Here is an 18,851-nt window from a genome sequence, read left to right as displayed (position 1 = left end):
GTAAGTCACCTGAGGGCCTTGTGTAGCTTCCCTGAATGTGTTGCAATACACAGGGAGGAAGCCGTCTTTCCTAGATTTACACCCACTTTCAGATTTACACCCGCTCCCTAAGGCCAAGGTGCCTCTGGTCAGCAGTAGGATGAAAAAGAATTATTCTCACCAAGGAAATCTCTGTAGAAAAGTTGCTGTGAAACTGGAATAGGTGTGTCTTTCTGTCCTTCCGGTTCTTTTTATAGATACTGCAGGAACCTCAGTGAGAGCCTACGGTTCTTCCGCCCATTTGGGGAGAGATTAAAGAAGCTGAGGTTGGCTCTTTCTTACTCATTGGCAGTTACAACTTCGCCAGCACTACAGCCTAAGCTTCCAGAGTGGACACGGAGAAGGTAAGTTGGAATTGGGGGGCCATGTTCTCAGCTGTAAACCTGGGTCACTCCAGCCATCTGGTCTGGGGATAACTGAAGGGAAGTAGAGCTAAGGGGTATTCAATTGCAATTGATTTTTTTTTTCAAATGAATATGTGGGATCTTTTTCCTAGGCTACCTCAGTCAAGACATGGACTTTCGTACTAAACTGTTCAAAAAGGTATTTAAAGAAAGGGACCATTTTGTACAATTCTTTGATGAACACACAATAGGTGTTTAATTACAACCTGTTGCATTGGATTGACTTGAATTAACTGAAAGAAGAAACAGTCATTAAAATTACTGGGAAATTTTATTCCCAGTAATTTATCTGCCTGTCTCCTTCAAGCAGTGCATCAGTGTCTAGAACGATCCAATGATCCATTAATGTTGGCAGTCCTTGTTCTGGAGTCTGATATAACTGAATTCCATCAATCATGCAAACATTCTCATACACCTCCTTTTATGAAAAAGATTTTGTATTAGCTTTCAAAGCCTTGGAAATTAGCATACACAAATGGACATATTATCAAGTGAAGTCTGTTCAGCTTTTCCCAGCAGGATGAAGCCAAGATAGTTTTGAGGGGTTTAGGTTGCCTTTCTCATTTCCTTTACTGACATCCTATATAAAACTGCTATAAATTTGGGGTAATATGTGTGATGGCATTTCCCATCCCCTTAGACTGTGTTTGCATATATCTCTGAATTTCTTCCCCCAGGGAAGCTTAGCATTTAGATAAGTATCAGGAGTCAAACAAAAGGTAACTCAGGCTCTTGACAGTGTCCTAGGAACAATTTTGGTAAGGACATTTATTTCATATGCCCAGGTGTCTTCATTTCAGAATGAGAGAAATTACAGTGCCCAGCATGGACCACCCAATAGGCATTCTTGTAGGTATTAGGTTGGTGCGAAAGTAGTTGCGGTTCTTGACGTTACTTTTTTTGTTTGTGTGTTTTTTGTTTTTCGGTTTTTGTTTTCAGACAGCGTCTCACTCTGTCGCCCAGGCTGGAGTGCAGTGGTGCGATCTTGGCTCACTGCAACCTCTGCCTCCTGGGTTCAAGCAATTCTCCTGCCTCAGCCTCCCAAGTAGTTGGGAATATAAGCGCATGCCATCATGCCCGGCTAATTTTTTATGTGTGTTTTTAGTAGAGATGGGGTTTCACCATGTTGGCCAGGCTGGTCTTGAACTCCTGACTTCAAGTGATCCACCCACCTTGGCCTCCTAAAATGCTAGGATTACAAGCATGAGCCACTGTACCCTGCCTTGTTTTCTGCTTTTTGAGACAGAGTCTCACTCTGTCACCCAGGCTGGAGTACAGTGGGGCAATCTCAGCTCAATGTAAACTCTGTCTCCTGGGTTCAAGCGATTCTTCTGCCTCAGCCTCCCGAGTAGCTGAGATTACAAGTGTGCACCACCACACCCGGCTAATCTTTGTATTTTTAGTAGAGATGGGGTTTCACCATGTTGGCTAGGCTGGTCTTGAACTGCTGACCTCAAGTGATCGGCCCGCCTCAGCCTTCCAAAGTGCTGGGATAACAGGAGTGAGCCACCGCACCCAGCCTTCTTGCCATTACTTTTAATAGCAAAAAGCACAATTACTTTTGCACCAACCTAAGAGATGCAGAGTTGTCAATTTGTCTCATCCTTTTTCTGCAGGGCGTCAGAAAACCATTCTGGTGAGGTCCACACCCATAAGTCACCATGTACAAGGACTGCATCGAGTCCACTGGAGACTATTTTCTTCTCTGTGATGCCGAGGGGCCATGGGGCATCATTCTGGAGTCCCTGGCCATACTTGGCATCGTGGTTACAATTCTGCTACTCTTAGCATTTCTCTTCCTCATGCGAAAGATCCAAGACTGCAGCCAGTGGAATGTCCTCCCCACCCAGCTCCTCTTCCTCCTGAGTGTCCTGGGGCTCTTCGGACTCGCTTTTGCCTTCATCATCGAGCTCAATCAACAAACTGCCCCCGTACGCTACTTTCTCTTTGGGGTTCTCTTTGCTCTCTGTTTCTCATGCCTCTTAGCTCATGCCTCCAACCTAGTGAAGCTGGTTCGGGGTTGTGTCTCCTTCTCCTGGACGACAATTCTGTGCATTGCTATTGGTTGCAGTCTGTTGCAAATCATTATTGCCATTGAGTATGTGACTCTCATCATGACCAGAGGTATGATGTTTGTGAATATGACACCCTGCGAGCTCAATGTGGACTTTGTTGTACTCCTGGTCTATGTCCTCTTCCTGATGGCCCTCACATTCTTCGTCTCCAAAGCCACCTTCTGTGGCCCGTGTGAGAACTGGAAGCAGCATGGAAGGCTCATCTTTATCACTGTGCTCTTCTCTATCATCATCTGGATGGTGTGGATCTCCATGCTCCTGAGAGGCAACCCGCAGTTCCAGCGACAGCCCCAGTGGGACGACCCGGTCGTCTGCATTGCTCTGGTCACCAACGCATGGGTTTTCCTGCTGCTGTACATCGTCCCTGAGCTCTGCATTCTCTACAGATCATGTAGACAGGAGTGCCCTTTACAAGGCAATGCCTGCCCCGTCACAGCCTACCAACACAGCTTCCAAGTGGAGAACCAGGAGCTCTCCAGAGGTACATTCCTGGGGGATTCAGGGAGCAGGGAGGTGCTCCTACAGGAGAAGCAGGAGAAAAATCATGCAGTAGGATGAGCCAAGAGGAAACTAAAAGAAAATGGTCAGATTTGGGGTCGGTGGCTTCATAGTTCAAGCATGGAAATGCAGACTCCCAGAATCAAGGTTAAATTTTTATGAAAAATGAGTTCTTCCAAAGCATAGAGCTTTATGGGGAGAGACCAAGACATACATGAATCAAAGGCCCTAAATAAAGAGGGTATGACTCTGAATGTTCACACTGGTTAAAGAAAGGCATCCACTATAAAATGAGTTAACTGGCCCTAAATTAGGCCTGGACCATGCGATTTTGCATGACATCTAATGTTAAGTCCAGATGTATTGGCCTTCAAGTGCAAAAGCCAATCCTGGCAGCAGTGATGGACATTTTAAAAATTTGTCTCAAAGCTAATTTGCCCAAACGTAATCTTAAACTGATTCACAGGACTCACCACCTCATTAAAGCCATAAAGCCCAATCACTTCTGGATTTCAACTTTTCAAAACATTTACTATTTAAAATCCTTCAAGGTTTACAAAAAGCGAGAGGAAGAGCCATTATATCCTAATTCTGAGTAAAGACTCAGATGTGTGATCATTAGGAGAAAGAAAGTAACTTGCTTATGTGACATTTTCATAATAATTTCTGGGTCATATTTTGATTCAAGCCACCTGACTCCACTTTGTTAAGGAATAAAATACATTATCCATGGCAACAAGGATGCTTGGACCCCAACAACCTGGGGGAAATAGTGGCTAATTTTAATTATCTGGAAATATGTCAAAACTCATTAATTCCTTTTCTGAAACATCTGGGCTATTATCCAAAACCCAATATCATAGTTTTACATCAATTTTTGTGTCTTAATAGGCATCTGATTTCTCACATTTTATTTCTAATATGTAATGATGATGTTTTTTATATATTGTACAGCACACATAATGTTCACCAGGCTCAAAAAAATTCACATAAGCTTCCTTTTAAGTACGTACACTTTTTTTGAGCTGTAATCTGTGGCTAATTGCGCATTCAAATTAAATCCTGTTCAGATAAATACATCCATTAATTCTTTTCAGTTCAGTTGACCAAAAGTTGGAAATTGATACTACACACTTTTTCCCATAAAAGTTTTCCATTGCTTGTTGGTGATGCATAATCACATCACTGAGTTTTGTGGCAGAATTGCAGAGTCAATCTTTCCTGAAAATACTTCTCATAGTTCTTACTAGAAGATAAAACTTTTTGTGTTTTTGTTGCTGCTGTGTGTTTCCAGGAAACAAAAGTCAGAGCAAAAAAAATTCTTAGAGTTTAACAATAAACCAAAATACACTGATCTTTGTAATGATCAATATTCCATACCCCACAAAGTACCAGGCAAGTGTTGAACAGGTTCGAAGGAGTATCTCAGTTGAAGAGCAAGGGCCTGCCAAAATATGACGATTCCTGGTTTGGCCAGGAGTATCCTATTACTCAAGCAAGGTTAGAAAATCCATCTCTGAGCAGGAAATAGTCTGCCAATGATAGCCATCATCAATGTAATTTGAAATTTTGTGGAAAAAAATCAATAGTGTTGTAAAGAACATACAGATTGGCTGGGCTCTGTGGCTCACACCTGTAATCCCAGCACTTTGGGAGGCCGAGGCGGGTGGATCACTTCAGCTCAGGAGTTTAAGACCAGCCTGGGCAACATGGCGAAACCCCGTCTCTACAAAAAATTAGCTGGGCATGGTGGCACAGGCCTGTGGCCCCAGCTACTCAGGAGGCTGAGGTGGGAAGATCACTTGAGTCTGGGAGGTTGAGGCTGCAGGGAGCCATGGTTACACCACTGCACTCCAGCCTGGGTGACAGAACGAGACCCTGTCTCAATTTAAAATAAAAGAAAGAAGGGAGGGAGGGAGGGAGGAAGGAAGGAAGAAAGGAAGGAAGGAAGGGAAGGAATTGCTCTCCAAGATTGGGCAAAATAACCAGAAGCTTAAGCTCAGAAAGTAAAATCAGAATTTAGGTCACCTGGAAGAAGTACAAATACCAAAATTTAGAGGAATGATTAAAACTCAATTAAAAGTGCAGGATTCCACCTAGCTAGGAAAAACATACAAATAGATACGAAATAGGTAAGAGCTAGAGAAGTATAATAACAATAACTTGAAACGTCCTAAGTGTTATGGTAGGTCATGAGCTGATAGTAGGGAAACAACTTACCACTGTCTTTGCTTTTGTTTGCTCAAGAAACAATCATGGTACTGTATAAACAGATGTGTGGTCAGCAAGAACAACCGTGCCATTGTACCCGCAATCGGTCAGTCTCTAGCAAGGATACCCACTGATCCACTAATGAGAAGTGTGGGAAGTTTGGGGAGGCTTGGCAGAACCCAACAAAGATGATTAAAGGGTATAACATCAGACCTGTGTGGAAAGGTGAAGACAGTGAGAATGAGATGGTCATTCTTAAGTTTTATGTGCTTTACCAGACTATCGAAGTTCTCTCTCGAAATTCTGTCCCAAAACACATGTTGTTTCAGTCCATGAGGCATGCATTTGTGATGTCACACTTCTGACTAATGCTGTTTGTAGCTGTGATTCCAGTCACATAATTATTTAATTTACCACTGGGTTATGAGACCAGAATTATTCAGCTAAAAGGAGAGTAGGACAAGGGATCCCTAGCTGGAAATTTCACAAGTATGGCCGGGCGCAGTGGCTCACGCCTGCAATCCCACCACTTTGGGAGGCCAAGGCAGGCAGATCACCTGAGGTCAGGAGTTAGAGACCAGCCTGTCCAACAGGGTAAAACGCCATCTCTATTAAAAATACAAAAATTAGTTGGGCATGGTGACGCATGCCTGTAATCCTAGCTACTCGGGAGGCTGAGGCACGAGAATCACTTGAACCTGGGAGGCAGAGGTTGCAGTGAGCCGAGATCACACCACTGCTCTCCAGCCTGGGCAACAGAGCAAGGCTGCGTCGAAAGAAAGAAAGAGAGAAAGAGAGAGAAAGAGAGAGAGAAAGAGAGAAAGAGAAAGAGAGAGAGACAGAGAGAGAGAAAGAGAAGAAGAGAGAGAGAGAAAGAGAGAAAGAAAGAAAGAAAAAGGAAGGAAGGAAGGAAGGAAGGAAGGAAGGAAGGAAGGAAGGAAGGAAGGAAGGAAGGAGGAAAGGAAAGAAAGAAAATTTCACAAGTGTCAAGACCTCTCCCCAAGAGGCGGTTGTCCTGTTGTTTTCCATCTCCAACTAAAGATAGTGGGTGGAAATGGACGCAAAGGCATGAGAGATTTAGATTAAAAATGAAAATAAGAGTTGGTAGACAGAAACAGATCAGCAAAGGGGATTAAGAATTTCATTTCCCTGGAAGTCTTTCTAAAGAAGATTAGGCTTTATTCCTCCGAAGTGGATTATGGACTTAATTTTAAGATACAAAAACATCTGGATGGAGAATGAAAATGCAATCAGGTGTATTACTGTAGGACACCAAACAAATGGGTATAAATATTATTTGCTCTGTGTTATAAGTGTGTCCCTGAAAAGCTGTATATTGATTGGACTTTTAAAAATCAGTTGGCCTCAATCAAAATCTTGAGCCAAAAATATAGATACATCCTCTCACAGCATTTGATTGAAATTTAACATGCTCAGCATATTGTTAGGTACAGGAAACTTCAACAAAAAGATTAGGGTAAAGAATTTGTGTACAAGAAATGAAGCAATTAAAATGCAAAATAAAATAGAGATGTAATTCTGAAATTATTTTGATGTTTAACTACTTTCCATTTACATGATCCTGGGATTATGTTATTTTTTAACATATTCATTAATTAGTTGATGAATATAATACTTGTTTTATATTTAATTTGGAGTTGGTAAATTTTGGAATATTTCTCTTCCTGAATAAATGATAACTAACCTTCAAAATAAATAAATAGAATAAAATCAGTAGGTCTTTTAATTGAGAATCTTAAATGTGATATAAAGAGCAGAAATCTTAGAGTAGAATATCAGCTATGAATTGTTTTATGAGTGGAAAACTTCTAACTATTGCCTGCCTTATCTGTTTTAGACTAACAGGAATATTGTTATATCATATTTGCTAACACTAAGACCCATCTGTATTTGAAAGCGTTGGCCTGGCATGGTGGCTCATGCCTGTGATCCCAGCACTTTGGGAGGCCAAGGACGGTGGATCACCTGAGGTCAGGAGTTCAAGATCGGCCTGGCCAACATAGTGAAATGCTGTCTCTACTAAAAATACAAAAAATTTGCTGGGCATGGTGTCGGGCACCCATAATCCCTGCTACTTGTGAGGCTGAGGCAGGAGAATCACTTGAACCCGGGAGGTGGTGATTGCAGTGAGTTGAGATCATGCATTGCACTCCAGCCTGGGCAATGAGAACGAGACTCGAAAGAAAGAAAGAGAGAAAGAGAAAGAGAGAGAGAGAAAGAGAGAAAGACAGAAAGAAAAGGAAAGAAAAGGAAAGAAAGGGAAGAAAAGGAAGAAAGGGAAAGAAAGGGAGAGAAACAGAAAGAAAGAAAGAAAGAAAGAAAGAAAGAAAGGAAGGAAGGAAGGAAGGAAGGAAGGAAGGAAGGAAGGAAGGAAGGAAGGGAGAAAGGTGTCACAGTACTGTAGGCATTTTTCCATCCAGTGTTTGGATGCATACAGACAAACCTCATATGATTCTTTTTGAAGGCATTAGATAATCAATGAGTCTATATAATGTAAAAATGGATCAACGAGTATAAAACGAGATGAACCAAGAGAACACTATTCCTGCAAACATAAGCCCTTCTGGTTGTTTCCCTAGCAAACTCCAACTTTTGCTGAACATAGCCCTTTTTGACAATTCTCAACATTTTTTTCTTCAAGGCACACTCACCTTACCAGGGGAAATCCAACTTCAATGGTCCCAGGTGGTGTCATGTTTGTTTGTTCTTTCATGGGAAGTTCTTTTTTGTCACCCTCAAGTTACAGGTCACAGAGAGAGAACTAGCTTAAAGCAAGGAAGAAGACAGTGGGGTCATAGGCAGGATTTGTTTGGTCTGAGGACAGATAAGTCAAGGATGGTGTCATTCATAAAGATTCAGAGAGCTTAGCTGGACATAGTGGCACACGCCTGTGGTCCTAGCTACTCAAGAGGCTGTGAGATGGATCACTTGAGTCCAGGAATTCAAGGTTGCAGTGAGCTATGATTGCGCCACTGCACACTCTAAAAAAATTACATTTCAATTTAAAAAAACAAATTCAGGGAGCGAGAGCATAATTGGGCAGCAAAGGGCAGTGGAAAGAGTGCAGAATCGGGCCGCATGTGCCCAGGCTCTGAGACTCTGCTTCTTACCAACCTCGAGACCAAACCAAGGTCCTCAAACCCTAGGAGCCTCAGATTCCTCATCTTTAAATGCTGCTCATCACCTCCCTCCCTGCCTTCTCCACAGATAAATGGAAGGTCTTACTCAACTCGGACTTCCTATCACACAGTGGTGCAGGTTTAGTATAAAAAAACGCTCAGCCTTTTGGTAAACTCATCAACTATAGCTAGAGCTGGAAGAATTAGGCTTTTCTAACTGATGATCTGGTTTGATGAGAATGTTGGCTGAAAGCTGGTTCTCAAGAGACTGAGTGTGAAGGAGCCTTGTTATGACACAAGGAATGAAGTTGAGCCAAGGATTCAGTTTGTTCTGCCACGAAGGAAAGACAAGCATTTCATGTATCACAGCAACAGCCCCTTTAAAAAATAAAAAAAAAAGTAAAAAGCCACTAGGAAGAGGATGTCAGAGCATCTATTATAACTGCAGCACCAGCACCACCACCAATTATCATACACAAAGGATAGCTCTGTTCCAAGGACTTTATATAACATTTTACATAATCCTCAAAGCAATCCTATGAGATAGACTTACTGTTATGACTGTCATTATTCCTCTTTTATTTCCATCAGGAAACAAAGGCAACAAAAGGTTAAGGAACTTGGCCCTAGGTAGGTAACACAAATGAGAGAGCCAAGCAGTCCTTTTCCAGAGTCCATCCACTCAACATGAAACCCCTAAGTGTGAACCCTACTAACACGGTTATGTCTGTGATCATCAAAAAACAACTAGGTATCCAGCAAGTACCTGCTCTTAGAGACAGGCACAGCTCCTGTCTTCACAGAGCTTACAGGCTGGTTGAGGAGGCAGCCATTAAACAAATACCTATGTCTGTGATGATCCTACAACAATACAGAATTGTCTCAAGTGATCTCTTTTATTATGCCCAATTTTAAAAATTGAATTCAGGCGAGACATGGTGGCTCAGACCTATAATCCCAGCACTTTGGGAGGCCAAGGTGGGAGGTTTGAGGCCAGGGGTTTAAGATCAACCTGGGCAAAATTTTTAAAATTTTGAAAAATTGAATTCAAGCTTGTAGAGAATCAAGCCTAAAGGGACTGTTGAAAAGAGTGAGATGCCCAACGCCACACGGTAATACTGAGAGAGCAAGAATTGACTTGGAGCTAGTGGTCTCCCAACGCCAATGCGCTTCTCCTAAACACTCACACGCTACCCACGCTTTCTACATCAACTTTAAATACACTCCTTTAAATCATAAACTTTTTCAATAACAGCTACAACTGATTGATAATTCCTCTTATTTATTTATTTATTTAGTCTCGCTGTGTCACCCAGGCTGGAATGCAGTGGCGTGATCTCGGCTCACTGCAACCTCCACCTCCCGGGTTCAAGAAATTCTCCTGCCTCCACCTCCCAAGTAGCTGGGATTATAGGTGCACGCCACCACGCCCAGCTAATTTTTGTATTTTTAGTGAAGACGGGGTTTTGCCATGTTGGCCAGGCTAGTCTCGAACTCCTGACCTCAAGTGATCTGCCCATCTTGGCCTCCCAAAGTGCTGGGATTACAGGCGTGAGCCACCGTGCCCAGCCTCAGAATTCCTTTTAAAGAGTGAAGAGCCTGTTTGCAAGCCATGGAGTTTTCCTGTAGTCCTCATGTGCTGTTTCCAATTGACTCTCGGACACTAACCCAGCCCTTCCCTCCTTTGGCTTTCAGCCCGAGACAGTGATGGAGCTGAGGAGGATGTAGCATTAACTTCATATGGTACTCCCATTCAGCCGCAGGTAAATGTACTCGCCTATATTCACCCAGGAGGGACTTAGCAAGCACTCCTTCCTTAGGACAGCCTCAGGCTTCATTTCTAATGGCTTTACTGACCTGAGAGAGGACAGACAGAGCAGGAGCATCCCTAAAGGCATGTGGAGCTTGAGCCACCCAGATTTAAGCCAGACCAGGTGGCACAAGACAGCTTTCACCCAAACCCTCCCAGTCTTCATCGCCAGCAACAATATAGCATTCTGATGCAAGTGCGTGTTCCTGGAAAGGAAGGGCAGCTTGAAGCTTTTGTGTGAAGGTGAAGAGCAGCAGGCTTACCGAATTTTGCCTCAGGGACAATACAGGATTGTAAATATGTCTGAGTTTGGGGTCAGCTTTTAGTAGCAGTTGTCTGAACCTATCACCTGAGCCCCCCTGACTGCCTCTCTGAGTCACTGTCTAGCTCCAGCAGCCCAGGCTGCCCTAAGAACTGGGCAGGGTATGTCATCATCATCTGGATGCCCAGATGGATGAACAAATTTTAATCCTTTCAGGCAAAAACAGAGGGAGCACTGCTGAGTAGTTTGGGGGTAATTCACATTTGGGCTGTGAAGACTTGAAGACATACAAATCTAAACAGCCAAAAATATCACACTGGGACACAATTCTTACATTATGGGGATCAAAAGTAACTAAAGCCCCAACGTGAAAGCCACCCCTCAGATCATTTGTTCAATGAATTTACTAGGCCACTAACTAAGCTAACCCCTCTGGTATGTTATCTGAGAATTTGCCTTTTCCTAGAATGACACATGGACCAGGCCATAACTATATCATGTGCTTTAATCAACCCTCAGGAGGGCATTTACATAATGAAAACATCTTTATTATCCCCTCCAAGAGTTTCTTGGATTCATTTCAATTTCCAGTGATCAGCTATTCAAGAACCTTGCTTGCAAAAAGATTCTTGTTCGTGGCTAAGGGGTAGCCTGGTATAGGTAGGCTCAGTACGTTTCTTCTTTTGTTATTGACAAAGAAGTAAATGAAGGTGAGATAATAATACTTCAAACATAACTTCAGGGCCCGGCACAGTGGTTCATGCCTGTAATCCCAGCACTTTGGGAGGGTGAGGTGGGCGGATCACTTGAGGTCAGGTGTTCAAAACCAGCCTGGCCAAAATGGTGAAACCCCATCTCTACTAAAACTACAAAATTATCTGGGCATGGTGGAGCATGCCTGTAATTTCAGTTACTCAGAAGGCTGAAGCAGGAGAACTGCTTGAACCTGCGAGGCAGAGTTTGCAGTGAGCCCAGATCACACCACTACACTCCAGCCTGGGTGACAGAGCAAGACTCTGTCTCAAAAAAACAAAAACATAACTTTGGAGAATATCATTTCTTTTGTTGCTCAGAAAGTTGATGATGGCATTTCTTCCTTTCCAGACTGTTGATCCCATACAAGAGTGTTTCATCCCACAGGCTAAACTAAGCCCCCAGCAAGATGCAGGAGGAGTATAAATCTACAGGAAACACAAGTGGAGAAAACCCAGCAGACCGTCCTGGGTAGCATAGCCCTGATAGCCCACGGGGGCCCACAGAGTCACGCTGCCAATGAAGAGTCAGCATCCCACCTTCTGTTTCCTAACCCCTCCATCCACCAGGACCCTCCGCCAGAAGACCACCATTTTGAGCATAATTACAATCTTGCTGGCCACCCTACCTTGACTGTGTCTCTTTCTTCATTCGTGTAACTGCAAAATTCCCTTTCTTAGCAATGCTGGAAAAGAATTGGTGCCTCTTATTCACAGAACTGAAAGACCCTGTCTGAAGAAATTAAGGGCATTCTAATGTGACAACGAGGTTAGTAGCAGCTTACTACTGGGTTACAGGTCTGGTCAATTTTTAAATTGTGCTAAAAAACACAGAACATAAACTTCACCATCTCAACCATGTTTAAGTGTACAGTTCAGTAGTGTTAATCATATTCACACTGTTGTGAATTCTCTAGAACTTTTTCATCCTGCAAAACTGAGATTCTCAATCCACTGAACAGCTCCCTCCAGCCCCTGACAGCCACCATTCTACTTCTGGTTTCTGTGAGTTTGACTACTTAGATACCTTATGTAATAGAATCATACAGTATTTGTCTTTTTGTGACTGGCTTATCTTTCCTAGCATAATGTCCTCAAGGTCCATGTCACATGTTGTAGCATGTCACAGGATCTCCTTTTCTAAGGCTGAACAATATTCCATTGTATGTCTATACCACATTTTTTTTATTTATCTGTCAGTGGACATTTGGGGTTGCTTTCACCTCTTGGCTATTGTGAATAGAGCTGCAATGAACATAGATGTGCAAAAATCTCTTTGAAATCCTGCTTTCAATTATTTTGGTGTATACCCAGAAGTGGGATTGCTGGGTCATATGATAATTCTATGTTTAATTTTTGGGGGGAACGTCCACACTGTTTCCACAGCGGCTACAGCACCTTACACTCTTATCAACAATGCACAGAGTTCTACTTTCTCCACAGAGTTCTCTATGTTTCTCCTCGCCAACATTCGTTATTTCCTGGGGTGTTTTTATTTTTGGTTTACAGTGGTCACCCTAATGAGTGTGAGGCATCTAGTAATTTTTTTGTAAAGGAACTCAAAATATGATAGGTCCAGAATTGTCTACAAAAGTTAAGGCCGAATCCTCAGGATCACCACAATTGGGCGGTTTAAAGAACACGGACATTGCCATGGACTTGCAAGCTGGCAGGCTTTCTCTCCTGGTGCTACCTCCCTGTGACAGCTACTTGGGCAGCAGACATGGCTGAGGGCATGACCTGCTTTGCTGAGCCAGTAACAGCAAAGGAAGAGACACCCCAGCAGATGCTCATAAAGGATTTTATGTGGTGAACATAAAAAGCATAGTCTGCCTGTCTCGATGTTTCTAATGAGCTGGTGCCTCTGCGCTAATTTTCTTGCCTTTGTTCCTCATCAGCCCCATATTCTTCTGAATGCTTTCATCTGCGCTTAATACTCGTTTGTTATCTATTACAAGAATAAGAGGACCAGAGTCAGAGGTGTGCCTCTAGAAGGGTCCCGGGGTCTGAGTCAGCTCTCTCACCTTGCAGATGAGAGCACAGAACTTTGGAGAACAGAATGACTTACCCAAAGCCACACAGTCATTAGTGGTGAGCCAGATTTTCTGACTCCTAAGCCTGTCTTCTTCCCCCGTCCACTAGGCTCCTCCATGCCCATATTTCTGTATGAGCAAGTAAGGTGTGTTCCCCTTGAGAACAAATGGAATATTTCAGACCCGTGAGTGTTGAGTGTCTGCTAACTGAAAGCCTTTTGAAAAATAACTACAGCTTTATACATGCAACAGAGCCTTTTCTGTGGCCAATGGACACCATAAGTTGTTCAACAGCAATAAATATTTCCTGAGCATCTGCAAGTTACCAGGAACCATTCTAGGACTCAGCCCCAGACAAGGCGTACGACACTGCTTTAGCAAAGCTTGTATTTTTGTTGTAGAAGATCATACAATGCAGAGAATTTCAGGAACACAGTTCCTTTGTTTTTTACAGACAGGGAGAAGGGACTTGCCCAGTATAACATGGCTTGTTAGCACTAGAACCAAGACCAGAATCCAGGTTTCCAAACCCCTATCCAGTGCTCATCTCTACACAATGTTCCAACGTTTTCTTTTTTTTTTTTTTTTTTTTTTTTCCTGAGACGGAGTCTCGCTCTGTCACCCCAGGCCGGAGTTCAGTTGTACGATCTCGGCTCACTGCAACCTCTGCTTCCTGGGTTCAAGCGATTCTCCTGCCTCAGCCTCCTGAGTAGCTGGGATTACAGGTGCCCACCACCACACCCAGCTAACTTTTGTTTTTTTTTTTGTTTGTTTGTTTGTTTTAAGTAGAGATAGGGTTTTACCACATTGGCCAGGCTGGTCTTGAACCCCTGACCTCAAGTGATCCACCCACCTCAGCCTCCCAAAGTCCTGGGATTACAGGCATGAGCCATCGCGCCCAACCTGTTCCAACACTTTCGTATGTTTTTCTGCTGCACTAAAATTCGCTGCTGTTTTTCAAAATCTGTGCCATAAGCAATATTATCAGCACAACCCAGGACCTAGGTAAATGACAAAAATGTTTGACCTACTGCCCTTATTGATAATGAAAAACGGAGAAAAAATGTTTAAGCATTAAGCAATGCTTTGGTCTATAGATTAGGTGGCATCCACATGAAGACCCTAATTTGAGAGGTAGAAACAAGCCAAAAAACTTCCACCTGTTGTGAAAGAAAACCATTATAACACATCCTCCTGATGTTTATCCTAATAATCATAATAATACCTTCAACATAATTTTGTTTTGTTTTGCAAGCAGGAGATGTTTCTACAGAGTTGGCTAACAAATTCTTAAAAACCCATTGAAGCCACATGCAAGGGCCTAATATTGTCTCCCAAAATGTTTTTTTCTAAAACTGATGAAGGCTAAAATTGAACCTTTTTACCAAACTGCCTCTGAAATTTACACCACAATTTATCTAATTTCAGACTACCTATTAGTTAGATTTGGGGGGTTGTAGGTTGCAAGTGTCTCATTCAAGCTGTTTCAGGAATGAAGTTTGTTTTGTCTTGTTTTGTTTTGTTTTGTTTTTTTGAGATGGAGTCTCGCTCTGTCACCAGGCTGGAGTACAGTGGGGCGATCTTGGCTCACTGCAACCTCCGCCTCCCGGGTTCAAGCGATTCTCCTGCCTCAGCCTCCTGAGTAGCTGGGACTGCAGGCGCTTGCCACCACACCCAGCTAATTTTTGTATTTTTAGTAGAGACGGAGTTTCACCATGTTGGCCAGGATGGTCTTGATCTCTTGGCCTCATGACCCGCCCACCTCGGCATCCCAAAATGCTGGGATTACAGGCGTGAGCCACCACGCCCGGCCTGGAGTTTTATTTTAAAGTTACATATGACGGGGAAACAAAACTTCCTCAGGATACACAGTACAGCCTCTCAGCTGGCCTGACGGAGAGTAAGCACTGTCAAGCACTGGGAGAGGCTTGCTGTCTCCTGCGGTCACTTCTACACTTTTTCTGCTTCTTTTTGTGGGTATTTGCACTTATCCGCCCACCGCCGGCTGACTGATTCTCTCACATGCCATAATTCAGCTGTTCTCTTAGGTTGAATCAGCCTGTGGATTGGCTGCCCTTGGGTCCGGCACCCACCACTGGTCCATTCAGCTGTGCCTGGCTTGGTTATGTGGGACAGACCTGGTCACATCTGCCTGCTTCCTCTGTGGGAAGCTGTGGACAAAGAAATGTTCTCTGGGGAGCAGGGGAAGCCATAACATGCACCATGAGAAACTAATACAGGAGAAATTAATCCTGAAAAATATAAAAACATAATTTTATAAAATTAGAGAATACTTTTTTTTGAGACAAGGTCTCACTCCATCACCCAGGCTAGAGTGCAGTGGCTTAAGCTATCTTCCCACCTCAGCCTCCCAAGTAGCTGGAACCACAGGTGCACCCCACTATGCCCAGCTAATTTTCTATTTTTTGTAGAGACGGGGCTTTGCTTTGTTGCCCAGGCTGGTCTCAAACTCCTGGGCTCAAGCAATCCACCCGCTTTGGCCTCCCAAAGTGCTGGGATTACAGGAATGAGCCACCACACCCAGGCTATGGAATACTTTTGTAAAAATACAGTTGAATTTATTTCAAGTTTATGCAGCAATTCACATAAAGCCAAAAACTGTGAACTCTCTAAGTAGAGATCCATGAGGAACCTGCTTTTAAAAATAGATTTTTCCAGGTACTCAGGAGGTGGGAGGATCCCCTGAGCCCAGGAGTTCAAGGCTGCAGTGAGCTATGATCATGTCACTGCACTCTAGTCTGGGTGACAGTGAGACCCTATCTAAAAATATAAAATAATAAAATAAAACATAAAACTATTTATGGTTAACATATTGTACTCAATTACTCAATTTGACAAGTATTATTTGAAGATCTAAATTCATTTACTTTTTTTTTGTTGTTAATAGAGATGAGATGGCCAGGCATGGTGACTTACACCTGTAATCCCAGCACTTTGGGAGGCCAAGGCAGGTGGATCACTTGAAGTCAGGGTTCAACACCAGCCTGGCCAAGATGGTGAAACCCCGTCTCTACTAAAAATACAAAAAAAAATAGCCGGGTGTGGTGGTGGGTGCCTATAATCCCAGCTACTCAGGAGGCTGAGGCAGGAGAATCGCCTGAACCCAGAAGGCAGAGGTTGCAGTGAGCCAAGATAGTGCCACTGCGCTCCAGCCTGAGCAAGAGAGCGAGACTCTGTCTCAAAAAAAAAAAAAAAAATAGAGATGAGATTTCACCATGTTGCCCAGGCTGGTCTTGAACTCCTGGGCTCAAGCAATCCTCCTACCTCAGCTTCCCAAAGTACTGGGATTACAGACGTGAGCCACCATGCCCAGCCATCTAAAATCATTTACTTATACGTAATGGGTTACATAATTTGATAGGTACATATTCTCTAAAATATTTTATTTTTAATTTTTCTTATGGGTGGCTCATTTCATCTTACATCTTAAATATTTTAGGTAGTATCCCTCTGATTTTATTTACTTTATCCAAAAGAAAAGGTATCAATTAAAATTTTTATTTTAAAATGCCTGCCTGGCATAAAGTAGCCAGTTAGCTCAGCTGGTTAGAGCATACTGCTAACAAAATACTTGCCTGGATAGAGTTAATATATCCTTCATCTTGAGGATATTAATATTTTCCTGATCCAAAGAACATCAAAGATTTATTTCCCTGCATATTAAATTTCATGATCATCCCATAAACTTAAAGGGCTTAGAGTAATATCTATTCTATATCGGCCAACTTCGTGCCTTCTTCTTCTTTGTTTTCTTCTTCCACAACTAATTCGAGATCTACCTTTTCCTGGAAACTTCCTTTGATGGTCTAGGAGACAGGGCTGTCATAGACTAAGCCCAACCTAAGTTATGGCAGAATGATATAAACCAGATACTTCTGTGGCTGCGGCATCCTCCTCAGATTAAGCATAATCACCTATTTTAAAAGAACACAATTAATGAGAATTAAACTAGAAAAGAGCTGTCCAGTTTCCTTGGTCCAACACCTCATATTTTGCACTTGTGGGAGGTGCTTCTCAATGAACGCTGAACAGTGGCCATATGGAGACCTGGACCTCTGAGAAGATGCACCTGACGTCTGAATAAAGGCAGACTTTTTCCTGCAGCTGTTAAAAATGTCTTAATGGCTCGGGCCTTTAAGAGATCATATCTGCCACTCTTCATCAAAGGTAGCTTATTTAGAATTAAGTGTGGAGCCCTGATAAGTAAACAACGACAAGGAAGGGGTCGCTGGTTGGGGTGGGGGCAGGTGGGGAATATCAATGAATGAATGATTGGTCTGAGAGATGGCTAATCACAAACAACCCGCGGGCACAAGGACCTGCTGGGGGACCTCCTTCTGCACATAAGCGTCTCCAGCACAACCCTATAAAACTTCCCTCCAGCCCCTCCCTCTCTGCCGACGGCTCCTTTTCTGCTGTGCTGCCCGCTGCGGCCTTGCAAAGTATTTTCATTCCTTCTCAATAAATCTGCATTCCTTTATGTACAACTGTCTTGATAAATTCCTTTACCACCTGCGCCACTGGCCCCAGATAGTTACCACCTGTGACATTAAGTTTGTCGGGTAACATATATCAGAACTTCTTTATTTAAAGGACTTCAAAGTGGTTACATCAGGAGGCACAAAATTGCAGCCATTGTTAAAGTATTATCAGAATGCCTTTCCTGGGGCTGCCTTCAGGAATGTCTCAAGAAAATCCGTGTGACTGGATTACTGTGATGATGTGACCTCAGAGAGCAAAACAGACACCCCTTTATCAACTAAGATGGACCCTAAGGGTAAAGAAACCAAAATATTACCTAGAGATAGAGGATTCAGGGGCCAGGTGGCATGACAAATTTCTAAATTTCTACAAGCAAAACCGCACTTTCACTAAACCCCCTAACAACAGAAGCTATCAGGCAGATTATCTGAACTCTGGTTTACAACCCAGACCACTACAACTCTGTTGGACAGAGGATCAGCCTTACAAACATTCTCTTTTTTGACAAACAACTGCAGACCTTAAGCCAATTTCAGCCAGCTTGTAGAGGCCGCGCACAAACCGTCTTTGAGTCATAAAGTTCACCTTTTGACATAAAGAGCCAAATTCTACCTCATTTTAATGCTAAAACCCCACCCCAAAGTGCACAGGGGATGTATGTTGCATATATGTTTACCCATTGCTCAAGCACTAGGCAGCCTTCATAAATATGTATAGCTTTTCCCCAAACCTGCTGAATATGTATGACTCTAGTGTGTAATACAGACCCTGTGAGGCATAAAACCCAACCATCCTTCCCCTCTTTGAAGAGAGAGCACCTTGGATACACACTGGACACTTTCTCTTCCCAGCTGGCAAAGCGATATCACCAGTAAAGGTCTTCTTTCTACCTTTTAGCCATCGTGGTGGTCTTTTGGACAGCAATAATCAAACTGTTGGATCAGAGAGGCAAGCACAATGACGATTTCTAATATTCACCTGAATCGTCACTAAAAGAGCTTCCAAGTGCACTTTGGAAGTGCCATCGAATATCTTTTCTGGGTTTTTCTTTTTTTTTTTTTTTTTTTTGAGACGGAGTCTCGCTCTGTCGCCAAGGCTGGAGTGCAGTGGCGTGATCTCGGCTC

General features: G+C 43.0%; 1 protein-coding gene across 2 annotated transcripts; it reads left to right on the top strand.

The window, feature by feature from the left end:
* Positions 1 to 269: 269 nt before the first annotated feature.
* GPRC5D (G protein-coupled receptor class C group 5 member D) lies at positions 270 to 11,819 on the top strand. 2 transcript variants are annotated; one of them, XM_004052759.4, is made up of 4 exons: positions 270 to 383; positions 2,060 to 2,999; positions 10,063 to 10,130; positions 11,544 to 11,819. In XM_004052759.4, the coding sequence occupies exons 2-4, from the start codon at positions 2,105 to 2,107 to the stop codon at positions 11,616 to 11,618; spliced, it is 1,038 nt and encodes a 345-aa protein (XP_004052807.1). In that variant the 5' UTR covers positions 270 to 383; positions 2,060 to 2,104; the 3' UTR covers positions 11,619 to 11,819. The 2 variants fall into 2 exon arrangements, with proteins under 2 accessions (XP_004052807.1, XP_055214683.1); XM_055358708.2 differs by lacking the exon at positions 10,063 to 10,130 and having other exon boundaries at positions 271 to 383; positions 11,544 to 11,630.
* The last annotated feature ends 7,032 nt before the right edge of the window (positions 11,820 to 18,851 follow it).

Source organism: Gorilla gorilla, chromosome 10 (genome assembly GCF_029281585.2).
Source record: "Gorilla gorilla gorilla isolate KB3781 chromosome 10, NHGRI_mGorGor1-v2.1_pri, whole genome shotgun sequence".
NCBI classification, from domain to species: domain Eukaryota; kingdom Metazoa; phylum Chordata; class Mammalia; order Primates; family Hominidae; genus Gorilla; species Gorilla gorilla.
Note: the sequence above shows the minus strand (reverse complement) of the source record. Positions and strands in the feature narration are given on the sequence as shown.